Source organism: Alosa alosa, chromosome 1 (assembly GCF_017589495.1).
Source record: "Alosa alosa isolate M-15738 ecotype Scorff River chromosome 1, AALO_Geno_1.1, whole genome shotgun sequence".
NCBI lineage: Eukaryota > Metazoa > Chordata > Actinopteri > Clupeiformes > Clupeidae > Alosa > Alosa alosa.
In genome coordinates this window covers 22,447,221-22,465,075 of record NC_063189.1, presented here as the reverse complement: position 1 = coordinate 22,465,075, position 17,855 = coordinate 22,447,221, and the positions used below count along the sequence as shown (strand labels likewise).

General features: G+C 43.4%; 1 protein-coding gene across 1 annotated transcript in view; it reads right to left on the bottom strand.

Annotated features, from left to right (window-relative positions):
* Positions 1–17,855, bottom strand: part of fbxo41 (F-box protein 41) — a 59,314-nt gene that overhangs the window by 23,716 nt on the left and 17,743 nt on the right. Inside the window, exon 3 of the mRNA XM_048249301.1 lies at positions 3,137–3,344. Within this exon, the coding sequence (XP_048105258.1) occupies positions 3,137–3,344 (208 nt within the window). The remainder of the gene's footprint in view (positions 1–3,136; positions 3,345–17,855) is intronic.

The window sequence follows — 17,855 nt, the reverse complement described above, 5'->3', positions numbered from 1 at the left end:
GTTACAGTTTATGTTTTGTCAGCATTAAGGTTAAATATAGTGTATGTTCTGGCTTTAGGGTAGTCCTAAACTTTTTAGCTGTTATTATACTACAGTTATTACCATACATTAAGCACTTCTTCTAGGCAGTTTACTATAATTACATTATTCTCAATGGACACATCACCAACATACAATATCTGAACTCCTTGGTGCCAAATCTGGAGCATAAAACTGCATCAAAACAAGACTCTGAACAACATGAACAGCCAACTTAATTGCAACACATTGAAGTGAGATGAGCCCCAGGGTACGTATCAATTCCAAACCCAGAGTAAAACATTTATCCCCTGACTTCTCTCACTGGTTGGACTAATGGATCTTCCAGCGCACTGTAATCAGCAGTGAAATTAGTCCTGGAGAACATCAACATGATTAGTGACTGGCATCAGCAGAACCAACCACCTGTCAGTCTGCTCCCATTAGTGGTAGTTACAGCTTTTCACAATTGCTACATAAAACACATTTTTTTTGAAACCTTTCACCCTTTTCTCAAAACTGTAATCACAAACTCCAAATCTCAAACTACAAAATCCCAAAACATCAGACAACCTCTGCAAAACTGAACAATGACCTCAAAACAGTTGTACCTGTGCTCAAAACCAAACACTGTCTTCAGATCATCTCACAAAATGAAAACACTACTGAGCAGTCATAAACACTACATAGAAAGATGGAAAACACAGTGTTCAAGGCAGCTGATATAGCTCCAGAAGAAATGTTCATTGTTTACAATACAGTAAATGCATTTTGCATCTAAAAAAACAAAACAAAACAAAAATATTCATATATAATTCAACATTTACTGTAAATCCAGTAAAAATTAAAGTTCGGGGGTTTGTGTCTACTGTTTTAAGAAAAGGGTGGAAGGTTTCAAATAATGTGTTTTAACAATTGTGAAAAACTGTATACCGGAAAAGACAGGCATTTTAGTACTGTAAATGAGTAGTACATTGCCGTCTACAGCCTACAATGTACTCAGAATGCCTCACTCATAGTTTCTGTCAATTGTTGATATGAACCTGCTCTGTTCAGCAACCTGTTTACACTCTGAACTAGCTTATATTGGTTGTGCCACATCATTTCAAACAAAGTGTGATCAATTTTGAGTCCAATCAACATACCCGGTCCACAGGTCTGACTGGCTCTTAGCTGCATAGATCTAGAAGTCCGACCGGACGAGAAGGCCCCAGCTCCGTGGAGCCATGAGGGAGGCGCCAGGCATAAGATGTGCCCAGAGACACATTCCACTAGATAAACACTGCCTCTGCTTCTGTAAACAGAGGTCTCACTCCTGAGCACCACCCAGCAGTGAGCTTCAGCAGCCTACACTCTACATGAACAACTAGCTGGGCGTTCTAGGTGCTTTTGCTATCTACCACAGCAGACACGAGCGCCCTCATCTGCTATTCATTCCCCAAAATGTAAGCAGCTGCCAGACTTTCTTGTGTTTTCTGTAATGAGGCAACAAGAAGCAGCTTTGGTGACATGACAGATGCTGAGGAGTCGGCGAGTGTAAAGGAGACGTGTCCTGAGGAAGCCAAACACAATTAACACACACACACACACACACACACACACACACACACACACACACACACACACACACACACACACACACACACACACAAACCCTCTTCCATCATCTCATAACACTGATATTCACACTCCAGTGACTCTCCTCAGACCAAATAAATGTTACTAACACACATAATTCACACACACACACAAACACAGACACAGACAGACATACACACACAGAGAGACACACACACACACACACACACACACACACACACCTCCATGTATTTACTGCCTGCTGAAATTAAACAGAAAATTGCTGTGCAATTCCACCTGGACACGGGGTATGTATAATAATGGAGGAGAGTGATATCTCTCCCTCATGCATGAGTAATTCAGGCAGCCGCTGAGAGGTAGAGCACAAATTAATTTGCATCCTCCTAGAAATGAAATTCATAAATGACTGCAAATGACCTGTTTTTGCCTGAGTGTACCTGGGGAGGGTTAAAGTAATAGTGGGTGTCCTCATATCAGTCCACTGTATATGGGCTCCAAGAAATACTTTATTTATTCTAGAAAGGCAACGTTTCGATCTCAACAGATCTTCATCAGGTAAATAAGAACTTAGAATTTATTCTTCTTCCTCCTTCCTCCTTCTTATTTGCCTGATGGAGATCTGTTGAGTTCGAAACGTTTTTCGTTTTTTGAAACACTCATTTCTTGGAGCCCATACACAGACCATATCCTTCTCTCTCTCTGACACGTTTTGTCTGGCATCTGTTAAAACTAGGGCTGTCAAAATAACTGATTAATTTCGATTAATTAATTTGAGAAAAAATAACTGATTAAAATAACACAGATTAATCGATTCCGTATGACCTTTGACCCCAAGCCATTGTAGTCAGTAACCATTAGACTGTAAAATGAAGGAGAGAGAAGAAAATGTGCTGACTACTGTAGATCATTGATTGGAACATTTACTTTTAAACAACGACCTGATGGTGTTGATAAAAATAAAGTGTTGATTAAAATAAAGTCCTTTGCAATGTCTGCAGCAAGGAATTTGTATATCACCGGAGTTCATCAACTCTAAAGTCGCACATCAATGCAAAGAAATAGTGTTGAAATTGAAGGAAGTGTTCATTTATTTTCATTGTTTCCCCTAGGTTATATCTGTGGCCTGAAATAGCTACCTTGTATGTGAAAAACAACTTCTTCCCGAAGCACTTTTGAATTTATTTCCTCAGCATATTAGGTCATATCATAGATTATTATGGCCATTATTAAAATAATAATAAAAGAGTTTCTGAACTTTAATGTCACTAATGCTGATTTTTCAATGATGTTATTTGAATTTAAAAATGTTAAATACTTTCACAGCAAAAATTATATATGCGATTAATTTAGATTAATTAATCACAGAGTATTTAATTAATTAGATTATTTTTTTTAATCGATTGACAGCCCTAGTTAAAACATATTTTGGATGTGCGCACCCGTTTCCACAACTACTTCATATCAATCCACACCACCAAGCACACACTCCAACCTGACCCGACCCCACCCTTCTTTTCACCTGTCGGCCGTTGCCCTTTGACCCCTGCACGCTGCAGCGTCCCAGGCTGCCGTTGGGCGTCGTGCCACAGCTGCTGATGATCTGGAGCTGTTTCTCAGCGCGGTCGGCTCGATCCAGCAGCTCCTCGATGAACTGCTGCAGCCGCACCTTTGCGTTGGCCTCCCGCGCCGCCGTCTCCTGGAGGAACTGGTCGATCTGAACCACCTCTCTGTTGGGGGTGGACAAAGGGACGTTAGGGGTCAGGACAGAGAGGAGCACACCTAAACACAATTAAAACAAATTCTTATTTCTATAATATCTATCATACACTTTGTATATGGCTAGAGTGTGTGCTCCATCAAAGGAAGATGGATTCTTCAAAGCACTGATGAAGCACAGAGGATCATCTTTGGTGCTTATGACTGGGGGAAAGCAAATGGTCCCATTTAAACTGATGATGTAGAATACCTTTATCTTGTTTTTACATCTGATCTTACTCTGTCTCTCTCTGTCTCTTTAGGCATACATCTAAAGATACAATAAAACTATTAGCATTAACTCTTCAAATTATATATCTGTTATTTCACACAAACACAAAATCTTTTTAAGCTCATAAACACACTTCCTCTCTCTCTCTCTCTCTCTCACACACACACACACACACACTCCCATATACTAATACACAACAATAAACAAACATGTTCACATAACAAGTGTTTGAATCTGTTCAGTTTTCTGCTTCATCCTTTTCTCTGTCCTTCATCTCTCCAGCTCTTGCATTCTTTAATTCCCTGAAGGAAACTGGAAATGGCTGAAAATAGCTTTGCCTGCGTTATCTTTGTGTACTAGACATTTCTCTCCATATAAACAGTGACTGTCGCTCTTGTCAACACATCAGTTCAACAATCTTCATATAGACACACAACAGAAAGTATACACACCCAGCTGCATAGTAGTCTTTGTATTGCACACTGCCAGTAACACTAACACACACACACACACATACACACACTCAGATACAGTTTGAAGGTCATCTATTCATACTCAAATTCTGACTCAGCTGCTCTACGGGTTTTATGTTGTCTCTCTCTCCCTTGACAGGGGACACTGTTTGTCCCTTTGAAAATGAAGTCCTTCCTGTCTCCAGGGCAAAGTCATCCCTGCTTAGCGATAGCAATTAAACTGGCCATTTAATTAAATCATGAAATGAAAGAGCATTTGGTATCAAAAGCATCTTGTAAATAATTTCTTTTGGGCTATGAAACAACATGTAAACACCACCCCTTGGAGAATGTTATTTTGGTGTATCACATCTTCCTGTTAGTATGCTGATGGATACATGGCTTTGAGTAGATGCCTTCACACATTCATATTACTGTAAGACACAGAATAGCCAAAATTACACGGTTTCCTTGAAATGTAGAAATAGAGAAGCTACTGTTCACCGATGTTCTTTGTTTGGTGTGTGTGTGTGTGTGTGTGTGTGTGTGTGTTGTGAACCCAAAGGGTCCTGTCCCCTTGTTTATTTCTCCCTGTCCTGGAGTCACAGCTAAAGAGATCAGAGTCCGATCCTGTCACCACACAAAGCCCCACTCCAGGCTGTGTGTGCATGCGAGGGAGGGAACGTGGTGCTGGAGTCTATACAGCATCAGATGAGGTTCAGTCAGCTAACCCCAGTGCCAGCCAGGGTCTGCTACATCCAGCCAAGCACAGCACTTATGCTAAGGAGCCTGAGTCTGAGGTGTGAAGAGAACACATGCAGATAGGTGAGACAAAATAGAGAGGGAGAGAGAGAGGGAGAGAGAAAGAGAGAGAGAGAGAGAGAGAAAGGAGGAAATGCATGAGTTTAGGCATGAAACCACTGAAAAAAAATCTGAGCTCTTATCCCCAGCTTGGTAGAGTGTGCAATTGAAATATATCCTGCTAGCTTTAGCCTATTTGCATCTGAAAGGATTTCTATGCCTGTCGTATTTCAATAACACAGGAACTAAGTAAAAATTGAAAACACACACACACTTGTACTTTGCAGTAAATGGAATGTGTTAAAAAACGACATAATATTTCTGCCATACCCTGCACAGCAGATAGCTCACAGACTTTTACAGTCATACATACAGTACCTAAATACATTAGTTTATGTTATGAATATCTGCGTAAATTCACAAAGAACCTGAAGTATGCTAAACAAAAATCAAGATACTAGTTTATTACAAAGGTTCGCTAGGCCTAGGGAGTGCACCTGAGGGACACGTCTATTTTGCTTTTTTTTTGTAACCATCTGACCAAGTTCCCAGGAAGTACCTTTGGTAAACAGACATACATACTGTGTTCTGTAAGCTCCTTAAGTTACGCAAATATTTAGTAAAGGACATTGATGTCTGAATCACAGTGGAGACAGTAGGTCCAGCTCAAGGCCATCTCAGTCCAGACTGCCCTGGGAGAGTAATGAATCAGCGCTGGAGCAGTGGGCCATAAAGGAGGACACTCCCTACAGCACACAAAACACCCAGCTATGGCCACACTCAACAAATCACATATCCCCAATTCTCTTCTCTTTTCCTGTCTCCTGGTTACCACAAATCGATAATGATTACATACACACACAGACGGACACAAAGCTGATTAATCTTTTGTGAATACCAGCATGTGTTTATTTCTAGAAGGAAGCCATTTTGCATGAACGATGCGGGCACAGAAGGCTTGGTGCACTCTGGCGCAGGCACAGACGGCTGGCACTTGCACTGGGCAGCGCCCACATCTCTGTTCTGGGACGGTGGCTACTGTAGGTAGGACATGGCCGGACACAGCATACCTCTGTGCCAGCATATTCCATAGGAGGGGCATTTTGGGCAACAATATCTCAATTACTCCACAATTACAAGCAGTCCCTGTGAGACTAATAAGCCACATAATAGCGAGATGGGCTTTACAGTAATGCCCTGTGTGTGCAGCAGACTGTGGGGAAGCCGGCACTGTAGCAGCAGCAGCACTAGGCTACTCTGGCCACGCTCCCCTCCTCCTCTACTCCACACTCTGCTGGGACTCCGGAGGAAGTGCTGCATAACTGTGGCCCCGTCAGCAGGACTAGACACTGGCAGATTGTGTGTGTGTGTGTGTGTGTGTGTGTGTGTGTGTGTGTGTGTGTGTGTGTGTGTGTGTGTGTGTGTGTGTGTGTGTGTGTGTGTGTGTGTGTGTGTGTGTGTGTGTGTGTGTGTGTGTGTGTGTGTGTGTGTGTGTGTGTGTGTGAGTGTGTGTGTGACAAGAGACAGACTGAAATTTGCAGGGGACACGACAGACACTGGCCATCTTGAACAGCATGAATGTGAAGGTGTAACAATAGGTTTCCTGCTGCCTGTCCTAATTAAAATGTCTCCCTCTCTCTCTCTCTGTTTTATGTCAGCATATATGTCTTGTCTTGGTTAACTCAGGGGTAAAAAAAAAAAAACCCATACAAGCCCACAAACCTTCAAATCACATTGGGACATCTGCACACTGGGTCACATGACCTGCATCTGCATTCAGCACTATGGAAGCTTATTAGGTCGTATACAGTTTACGCAGTTATCAGTCTGTATAAACTTTTTCCTTTCCCTTCAGTGGTATACAGTTAGGGTGACCACCAGAGACTCTGAAAAGGAGGACAAAGGAGAAAGAAGCCAGATACCCTAAACATTTTGTTCAGTTTCTCCACGCGAGCTGTTGAGGGACGCAGGGTATTGGATACTGAGGGCCAGATGTACTAACGCTTTTGCGCCCACTTCAGGCGTATTTGTTTCACAATGTGCGTGTAAAATCATTGCGAGGTATGTACAAACAGGCCGCAATGATGTAAAAGCGCAAACTGCCTGTCGCAGGAGCTGAAAGTGGCAGATTGCGTTTGTCATGTCATGCATATGCATTCATGGGAGGATCCAGGGGAAAGTGGGAGTTTAGTGTAAAAAGATGGGAGGGGAAGAGTAAAGAGCGCCTAATTATGTATTCCGCGGTATGTACAAAGACTGCTCCTGAAAGTGCACGTCTATTCTGCGCCTAAATATTTCCGCCTTGTAAAAGCAGGTGTTAATAAATGATTGCGGTTCAAAGAGAACCTTTCAAAGACAACAGAATCGCTATTTAGAGCACCAGTTTTTGTGGTGAAAGTATTTGTACTACCAAAAGCAACCTCAACTTTTGTTGGCCTTTCGAATGTCTTAATTTCACGTCATTCACTTAAACTTTCCCACTTGCTAGATTTGACCAATCTTCCATAGCCTACGTGCACAAGTAGTTTGAGTAGAACTACTGTACTGATCTTCATTATCTCCCTGCTTGTTTACATCTTATCATGTATGGTATTATTTCATGATCGCTAAACGTTTGATTCTTTTTAATGTTGTCATCTGTTAACTTCATTCAACTGCGCTTGTATGTAGGCGCTGCCATTCAGTTGTGGACATTCGAAAATTGCGTTTATGGGCGGAGAAAGGCAGAGAAAGCCGCAGTTTACACTAAGGATTGAACGATTGATAAATACGACGGAAACTTGGGTCTGACAGGGTTCGCAATCTGCGGTGTGTCCATGACGCTGATAACGCTACGTTCGCAAATGTACGTACATCTGGCCCTGAGTGTAGCCTATGTGGCATGCAGTTCCAAAGCCCTGTGGAGAAAGCACTGAACTCATAATTGCCACTGAGGCGTTGTTCGCTGTTGCGTGACACATGTCAAAATGGAGGACACACACAACGTAAATCCGCACAGAGGGCTCCAAAGCCGCACTGTCTGGACATGAAGGTCAACTATACAGCATGCTACTCAGTCAGAATAGACTAATAGAGTGGTTTAACTCTTAAATGCTAATGTCTGGTATTGCACTGAAAAGCCCCACAAGATAGATGCTGGAGAGACATCCAAATGAGAGGGGCTGATTATCTATGAATATACAGCATCACAGAATGAAATGAATTGAGTAAATGGTGCAGGACTAATAAAGCGCCTGACAACTTCACGGCCACTCAAATTCCGATGTGACACTTCAAAAAATAGTCCCCATGGGAACCATCAGTATAATGATACTAAGCAGAAAATGAGGCTACTGCTAGAAAAAACGTGGATAGTCTCAGCAATAGCAGAGGTGGGAAGGTAATGGGAAGAGTAGGTGGAGGGTGGGTACAGGGTATAAGCACTCTTTTCATTATCACTAATCTGATTACATGAATCATTTCAGCGTGTTAATGCTGAGGGAACTTAAAGACGTGCTGAGGTTCATCTGGTGACCCATTCGACAGCAGCCTCCACATCAGGCGGCAGATATCTATCTCAGGGGAGAGATGGAGAAGGAGAGAGGGAAGCATAGAGAGGGGAGGAGGAGCATCCACACTAGACAGTGGACTGGTGTAATAATAAAGTGTTTTCCTGGTTTGCGAAAAAGGGATGAAATTCCTTAATATGATTCAGGTCTCTTTGAACAGTAGCATGCATTGACAACCCGCAGATATATGACTGATGTAATTGCCTCTGGTGGTGGATGTAACTTTATCCCTGGGGAGCTGCTAGGTGCTAATTAGAGAAAACAAGTCAGAAGTACAAAAACTGGGTCTTGTGTAATTAGAGTCAAGGGCTTTCAGAAGCAAGGACTAAATCCGATTTAGACAAAGGATTCCAATAGTGGAATGTAAGTGAAACCAAACTGCAGAAGCAGTTAGACACAGACATGCACACACACAGACACACACACACACACACATGCCAGATACCAAAAAGATGTACCGAGAAGGTGCACAAAATATGACCACGCCAGTCCTGTACATCCGCTCACAAAATAAATCACACTTCAATTTGTCTCCATTTTTACCCATCCCCACTCTTGAAACTTTTTGTGTATGCTTGTTTGGCATGCCTGAGTGTGTGTGTCGGCTGCACAGAAAGTACCCTACTGGTGCTGAAAAGGTGAATAGATTGTAGAATAGCCAAAGAAGATGTAGAATTGTTATAAAACCTTAAAATCTCTAAACAATCACAAGTAGGGCAGTTCATCACAGTTCATCCATTGCAACTGGATTGATGAAAGGTCACTTACACCTGTAGGCTACATTGTATTTGGGAAAAGCAAAAGGTATCAGCATAATGTTATTTATTTATTTATTTTTTATGTATTTTTAAACAAAAACATCTCTGTCAGTTCCATGCCGTTTTCAACAGCTATCAAAAACAAAGGTCATTTTTGGATGGATGGATTTTTGTGAATGTTTTTCTTCTACATAAGATTTTAGTCATCTTTAGTTCATGTAATACTTTATTGTCAATGCACAAATTAAGTAACAGTAGTCTGAAACGTTATTGTTAATGCACAAATTAAGTAACAATAGCCTAGTCTGAAACGAAATGCTGTTTTACATATAACCAGTGGTGCAAATAACTGACATGTCCAAATGGGCCTTGATGAAATCGCCGCTAGACTGTTCATACACATTTTAACGGGCCAAAGTTGAAGAGCTTTTGTCCGTTATTGTTAGTGCAAATATAGGCTGATTCATGTTCCCTTGCATTGTTTAACTGAGGTCCATGGCTAGTCTGGCTTTCATCAGACCAAGCTCAATCTTTTAAGAAATCAAAAAATAAATAGCGGGCAGATCAGGCTGGGTTCACCCAGCCTAGTCCATAGGCACCCGATATTGTTTAATTTTCCGATTGAGATATAGCCTACACGCTCTGGCTATTCTAAATGCAAAAATGCATCAGGGAGTTATGACAAAACGGTAACTAACAAACTAGATCCTAATAGAAAGCTGTTAGCTTCCTAAGCTACAGGTAGGATTATAAGGTAGGCCTATTGACAACATAAATTGTCAATAGGCTACTAGCGACACAAATAAAATCTCCTTTGAAACCAATGGCTTACACAGTCTCAAGCGGACTTAAACTGTGATATCGTGGCGAAAAGTTGTAATAACATTCACGCAGCTCCATGAGTCAAGGAAAGCCTAATTAAGTAGCCACTTCTAAATGGGACCCACTACACAGTAGCTTAAGGTGTTTTGCTAAAGCAGCCATAATTAAATGAAGGTGTCATTGTTTGGATACTTCACACACGTGCTTTTAATTTCACAGACTACAACTACCAAGCTGTAATCAAAGCACATCGATTCCCTCTCACACCCTGCACGCGCAAAACAAAATAAACAGGCGCCTCAGTCTCACGCATGTATAGGCAAAACTGTATCAGACCGGGTGTAACGTTGGTAAATCTTCCATTGCACAGAATGATTTTGTAGCACGTAATAAATGACAGTCGAAAAGATACAAACAGTGCTGCTATACATTTGCTTGGTATAACCAAGATTTATAGTTTTCTACAAATGCAATAAATCAAATGCCTCCATCACTCAACCAACGCTAACGGTAACATTACCTAGGTCCTTATTGATATTACAAGATTAACGTTGCCTGCAGTAAAACCAAGCATGTCCGGACAAACATCCCAGATTTATTTCGCTTCAAGAAGAAATGGGAATTACACTTCATGTGAACATCGGGCCCTATCCTTATTAGATGTTCACTGCGGTAAATTACAGTCCTTGTATGAAGCGTCCATTGTTTTTCCAACCCACTTTTAACTTCCAACAAAATTACGCCTCACTGCAACGATGCGCCATCTAGTGGACAAACGACTACTTCTCGCCAATACTGAAAATGCAGCCATGATGATGATGATGAATATTTATTTTGGCTTTCTTTTTAATCCTACTGATTTTCATTTTTTTACGGGGGCAAATCACAAATGAGTGATTATGAGCCAGGTTGATGTGGGCCCTTGAGACCAACATACCATAAATGATTCACAGAGAACTGTGTCTGCCCTACCCTCCTTTCGGGGTCCAGTCCAGCTGGGGGCTGCAGATGAAAAACGAAAAATGACGGTTCCATGCTATCCATGTGGGGGTACATGCCCACCAAGTTTGTGTACCCCGGTCTTTCAGTGTCCCGAATCCTTTGTTGGTGTATGTCACTAAATGTACACATAAATTATTTTATTGTAAGGCCCCCATGAACGAAAGTACACAAAACTTGGCATGCATTCAGAGGGTGTCATAATGATCCTACACTTTAATTTCGTGCAGTTTTGACCTTGTCAGCCAGAGATATTGAGATGAAAACACCTAATTTTTTGCTTTTTAATTTTTAACTAGGTGGCGCTATACATGAAATAAGTGGTAATGGGATGGGCTGACATGCCCCCTTAAGACCAACATACAAAAAAGGGGACCTCCTAGGCCCTACGGTTCTCGAGATATTCACAGAAAACTGTCTCCGCCACCTACAGGCCAGTTGGTGTATAGTAGCATAAATTAATTTATTGTGTGGCCCCCCATGAACGGAATTCCACAAAACTTGGCGTGCATACAGAGGGTGTCATAATGATCCTACACTTCCTATTTCGTGCAGTTTTGACTATGTTAGGTCACAGATACCTTCAATTACACCCACCTCATTTTTTACTTTTTGTGTTTAACTAGGTGGCGCTATACATGAAATGAGTGGTTATGGAATGGGTTGACATGGCCCCTTGAGATCAACATACAAAAAAAAAATGGTCCTCCTAAACCCTACGGTTTTCGAGATATTCACAGAAAACTGTGTCTGCCCCTCCTCCTTCGGGGTCCAATTCAGCGGGGGCTACAGATCAAAACGAAAACGATGGTTCCATGCTATCCATGTGGGGTTACATGTCCACCAAGTTTCGTGTACCCCGGCCTTTCAGTGTCCCGGAATCATTGACGGAAATTTGGGCATGCTTAAAAAAAAAAAAAAATCTCACTAAACCTATATGACCACCGCTTCGCTGCGCGGCGGTCATAATAATAACGTGGGATTGCAGGTTCACTTGTATCAGATTTTGACTCTGAGGAAAGACAAACCACAAGAGGAAAGGGAGATATTTGATATTTTAGGACAGAACAGAAATGAGTGTGAAAAACAGAAAGCAACATCAGGGTGTGTGTGATCTCATTATGCAGGTTTGTGCAGAGAGAATTCAAAGCAGTGCCCACAGCAAGCTCCTCTGCCCCTCTATTGACAGACAGACAGATGCACAGCGACGGAGGCCTCACTCAGTCCACCGCGTCCACAGCTTACAGGGCTCTACCTGCACAGTATGAATAAGTCATGATCTTTAAATGTTCATAGAGGCCATTGAGGACAATTCCCAATCATTATTACCATGCCTCATTAAGTCCTGGAAGAATTCAGCATTTATATTCATGGGTGGCTGTGTTTCATTTCATTTCATGGAGGCTTCGTTGGACTGCGATGCATGTGGCTATTGATGAAGTAGCGGGCATTGTTCGTTGCCAGGTGTGATGGTCCCTCGGTGGTGCTTGTCGATTCTCCGCCACAATGCTAAAGCACGTGGCAGACTTGTTTTGCTTACAACGGGGACAAACTTGCACATGAATGCTCGCTACAGCACAGCACCCCTTTGATTCCCAACATCATGACACAAGAGAGATGAAGAGACGGAGACGGAGAAGAGAAATAAAGAATGAACAGGTGAAACAAAATGGCCTCCGTGGCAATGGAAACAATCTGGCGAGAGACGTGTATGTTGACGGGAGAAGATGAAGAAAGAAAGGCTGGGCTGTGAGTACGCCGCAGCTCGCCTCCTGGTGATGCATTCATCAACTCCATTTCAAAGCTTTTCCTCGCCGCCTGTCGTGCGTGACTGGCTTCTCAAGGAGGAATCTAAATCCAGGACTCTCCACAAATCAATCAAGGCAAGTAAATATTTCAGCCTGAGCCCTGTGCTTCCCTGAACTGTGCAACAAACTGCCGACTGTCTCCCAAGAAAGATCAATGCTCTAGTTTTCATGAGGAGCACAGTGGGGGGGATTCACAGACTTATGCACTGACACAAGGCATCCAAAAACTCCAGCACCATGTGATATGTCCTTTGCAGGGGAGTCTCATGACCCCTGCTGAGAAGGAAACAAACGGTTTCCCCGGACGCCTCTGGCTGATCACTGCCTTAACGCTATCTTAGCTATTCATAATAGGCCACATGTGAATGGGTTCTAATTACAGAAAACTACCTTATAAAATTCTGCATTATGGCGCTGAGATCCAATCTGCCCGTTGGTGTCAATGGCGCTGGAGAGAGGGGATTATGGGAAATGGTCACCAGGGTGATCTGGAGCCTCAGCGGTAGCCGAGCACCTGGTGTCATGGCAGCCTGTGGCCAGCGTTGGCCCACCCTCGCCGTGCAGAGATGGAGGAGCACAGGGGCGTGATGAGCGGCGAGGGCCGACAGCTGCTGATCCTCGGGGGGGCGGGGGAGGGGATGCTGTGGTGAGGACGGAGGTGTGGAGCGCCTGGATATACTGCTGGATTAACTCTGAAAGCACCATTGTCTGCTCTCTGCCTCGAGTCCTTTCGCTTCAAGGCCTCACAAATCAAGCCCTGCCGTGTCCACACTGGCACATGGAGGCAGACAGGCGGGCGGGGTGTTGGGGGTACGGTGACCAATGGGGGTGGGGGTAGCCAATGGTTGTCCACACCCTCAGGCTCCTGCTAGCACAGGGCTCTTAGCTGTCAAGGCCTCACTGGGGATCATTCTTTATGCTGCTGCAGCATTCCAATAAAGCAGGGCTAAGTACGCTAGCAGTAGGTTAGCTTAGTGTAGTGTGATCGTTTAAATGCGGTGATCACAAGAGATGTTTATATTTAGCAAAGTGCTACAATAAAGTATCGAGGGAGTAGCGAGTACTCTGACGTCTCTGCTCATTCAGTCTGCATGTCAGCACAGCTGAATCCTGATCCTCAGAGACACTGCTGTAAATGAGGACAGCTCCCATCCAGGCAGAAGCGCTATGCATTCTGGGACACAGCTCTCTGGTCCTGGGCTTGTTTCCACGGCAGCAGTGGAAAGAGCCACATCACAAGTCTCCTCCCACTGCACAATCTGCATCATGTTTTGCAAGAGGCTGTGAATGAGAGAGGTGGGGGGGAGAAAGGGAGAGGTGGGTGCCAGTGGTGGGGTTACATGATGTACAGAATTCAATTTGCACTATTAATCAGAGTGGCCCGTTTGATCACAGGGCTTGTCTCGTTCAGTTCGGACCCTCCATGATTCCTCCTCTCCATCTCTATCTTAAATCCAGTCCCAGGTCTGAGGCCTACTCCTCCAGCTACACAGACTCCTCTTCTGTGTCTATTTGTATCTAGAATCCTGCACACCATATAGTATGCATGTTTGTATATAGGCAATGCATGCTGACATTGTAGAGCATGGACATCCTCCCCCTGTATTGGACATCCACTGTCAGAAGCCTGGGGTGGGTCACTAGGAATGTTTGGACCCTGAGAGTGGGCTGTGCAGATGCACTATCTCAAGCACCAACATCCACACGGCAGCTGCAACCATCAAATCGTGCTTTAAACAAACAATTTTCTAAAGACTCAGAGAATAGACTTGTGGGTGGAAGTGATATGCAACCTCCACCAGCAGTCATGCAGCACTGATTGTGCTTAGGTTGACTGCACATTGGTAGGCGTTGTAAATGCTGCATTTCCTTTTATTCATTCATTTTCTTTTTTTTTCCCTTTCAGTAAACCGCTTGCTTCACATGAGATGTTTTACGATGTCTCCAAGGTACAATAGAGCAAACTGATGTTGCATTCTCCTCAGTAGGAGTCATGTGGCGTTATGGCCAAGGAGCACTGCTGTGATCTTCAGTACTTCACATCTCTCTTGGACTTAGACTGATGTCAGCTGTAATAACCACTCTGTCTGCCATCAGGGTGCATTCACCACAGGAAGTGATGTAATCACAGCTGAGCATGTGACCTCCCCACCGTGCATGCAGCCGACCCCAATCTATTAAAATAGATTGCCTGCGGACATCCTCAACATGCTAATTATTCAGCCTTTTACTTTGACTTTCGCTGATAACATCAAAGGAGATTAGGGGGGACTAAAAATGTCCTTCTTGATTTTCTGCAATAGACGGAAAACTGACTGCTCAGCAAACTCACCCAAACAAGCCATCAAATATGTATAATTCCTCAGTCGATGGAAGGAAGTCTTGAAACTGAGGATGAAATATGCTTTATTTCCCACTTCTGGTGGGGAACTTAGGTGAGTATGCATATAATTACTAAAAATTAGATTACAAACATGCATATCCTAGGCAAAACTTTGCATAACCACATTTTTTTCTTTGGTAAATTACACATTTTACAAAGTGCTCCACTGAAGCATATCTTTAGGAGCAGTTGGTTCTATAATCACCAACAACTATAATCATAAAGACACAATAATGTGAGATCTGAAGAGACCACCCAGGAGATACAAAGCAATGACATTTTCCACACCGAGACTCAGAAGTGCAACAGAAAATTCCATTATGTCTTCTGGGAAACATTTAGGAGGGATTATTATGTCTGAATATGCTAAAGACGTTTCTGTAATCTTGCAGTGACATTAAAAAGGATGGGCCATGTTGAGTCCTAACTTTATTACTTCGATCTTCATGACTTCAGTTCTGTCTGTTACTGTTTGAGAGGCAGCCATGCTTGTTTGAACTGCAGGGACCTCTGCCATATGAGCTTTGGTTATTTTGGTCAGCCACATGTTTCATTTGTAGGCTGTGATGTATTTTTTTCCATTTCTGAACTTGGCTGAGCCTCAAATCCAGAAAGACATAAAATGAGACAACATTTAACTGCCAGCTTTCCCCTCAAGTCTAACGTAGGGACAGAATGGGCAGAATTTCTACCTACTCTACCAAAGCCAGCAAGAGACTATAACCTCATTTGGAATGGAGAGAGAGAGAGAGAGACAGAGAGAGAGAGAGAGAGAGAGAGCTCTTAATAATGCTCAGATCTGGGCTGTTTAGTCTCATCTTCCCTGGCGGAGTCCAGTGGTGCAGAGGCATGTCCTGAGAGGCTGTGGTAATGTGCTGGTAATGAGATCAGCGCTCGGGTCTGGACAGTCCTTCCAGACGACTGCCGACAGTTGGCACACAGAGCAGCCACGATGGGCACCGATGATGGGGAGAATGTCAGACGGAGGGAAGAATGCTTTTCTCCTCTACGCCCCACTATGTCTCAGCTCATAACAATCTCTCGCAGGAAAAGGCTACTAGGGGGAGGTTAGGAGGTTACTGACTCTTAACACTGATTGGCTTCTTCAAGACATGAATGAATGGAGCAGATTATGCCCCATAATGTCCCTGAATAACAAGACCAAAGCTATGATAAACTACAAATAAGGACGCCAAAACAACTCAGTCAGACATACAGGGCCCTAATTTAAAAAGACGACAAAGGGCAAAGGCTGTCACCAAGCAAGGCTCTCAAGAACTATAGCTATGGTGTTGCATGTAGGAGCGCTGAGAGGACTCATCAATGCTTTAGTTAAACTTCAGACTTTGCACTTGGCCCATCATTCAAATTAGGGCCCACCCACAGTGTGTGTGGTATATATTTAGCACATTCAACTTATTGAAGGTGTACATTTAAGGCTCCATTATAGTTAGTCTGACTCTAGTCCTGATGCACAGCTGTTCCTGGCTGAACTGTCCTTCAACTTGATCACACTCTTAAGGGCTTCTGTGGCTGCACACACACGCACACACACACACACAAGGGTCATTGACACATAAGGCTTTTAAAAATGTGTTTTAAATGAGCGGAATGCATGGAAGACACTTTAAGTTGTTAGACATTTTAATACTTTATTTGTGTTTTTATTTGTGTGGATGTGTGTGTGAGTGTGTTTATGTGTCTGTGCGTCCGTGTGTGTGCATGTGTGTTTGTGTGTGTATAAGCGTGCGTGTGTGCATGCCTGTGTGTGTGTGTGTGTGTGTGTGTGTGTGTGTGCATGTGAGTGTGTGCGTGCATGTGTGTATGCATGTGCGTGCGTGCGTGCGTGCGTGCGTGCGTGCGTGCGTGCGTGCGTGCGTGCATGTGCGTGCACGTGTACTTTGTGTATGTATGTGTTTATGTGTCTGTGTATGTGTTTATGTGTCTGTGCGTCCGTGTGTGTGCATGTGTGTTTGTGTGTGTGTATGCGTGCGTGTGTGCATGCCTGTGTGTGTGTGTGTGTGTGCATGCATGTGAGTGTGTGCGTGCATGTGTGTATGCATGTGCGTGGGTGCGTGTGCGTGCACGTGTACTTTGTGTATGTATGTGTTTATGTGTCTGTGTATGTGTTTATGTGTGTGTGTGTGTGTGTGTGTGCGCACACGTGTGTGTACGTGTGTGAGTATGCATGCGTGTGGACGCGGCACACATGTGTGTGTGGTTGTGTGTGTGTCTGTGTGTGTGTGCGTGTGTGTAGCTGATATGGCCCCCCATGAACGAATTCCCTGAAACTTGACATGCATTTATAGGGTAATAATGATCATACACCTGCGATAACAATGCCTCGTTTTTGCCTTTTCATTTTTAACTAGGTGGCGTTACACCTCAAATGAGTGGATATGGGATGTGTTGACATGGCCCCTGGACACCAACATACAAAAATAATTTGGTCATCCTAGGCCCTACGGTTCTCGAGATATTCACAGAAAACTGTGTCTGGCCTACCCTGGGCAACGGATCAAAACAAAAAAACAATGGTTCCATGTCATCCTTGTGGGGCTACATGCCCACCACGTTTTGTGCAGACCGTGTCCCAGGAATCACTGACAGATAAAATAAATAAATCTGGAAGAAAAAAAAACTCTCTAAATCTATATGACCGCCGTTTCGCTAACACATT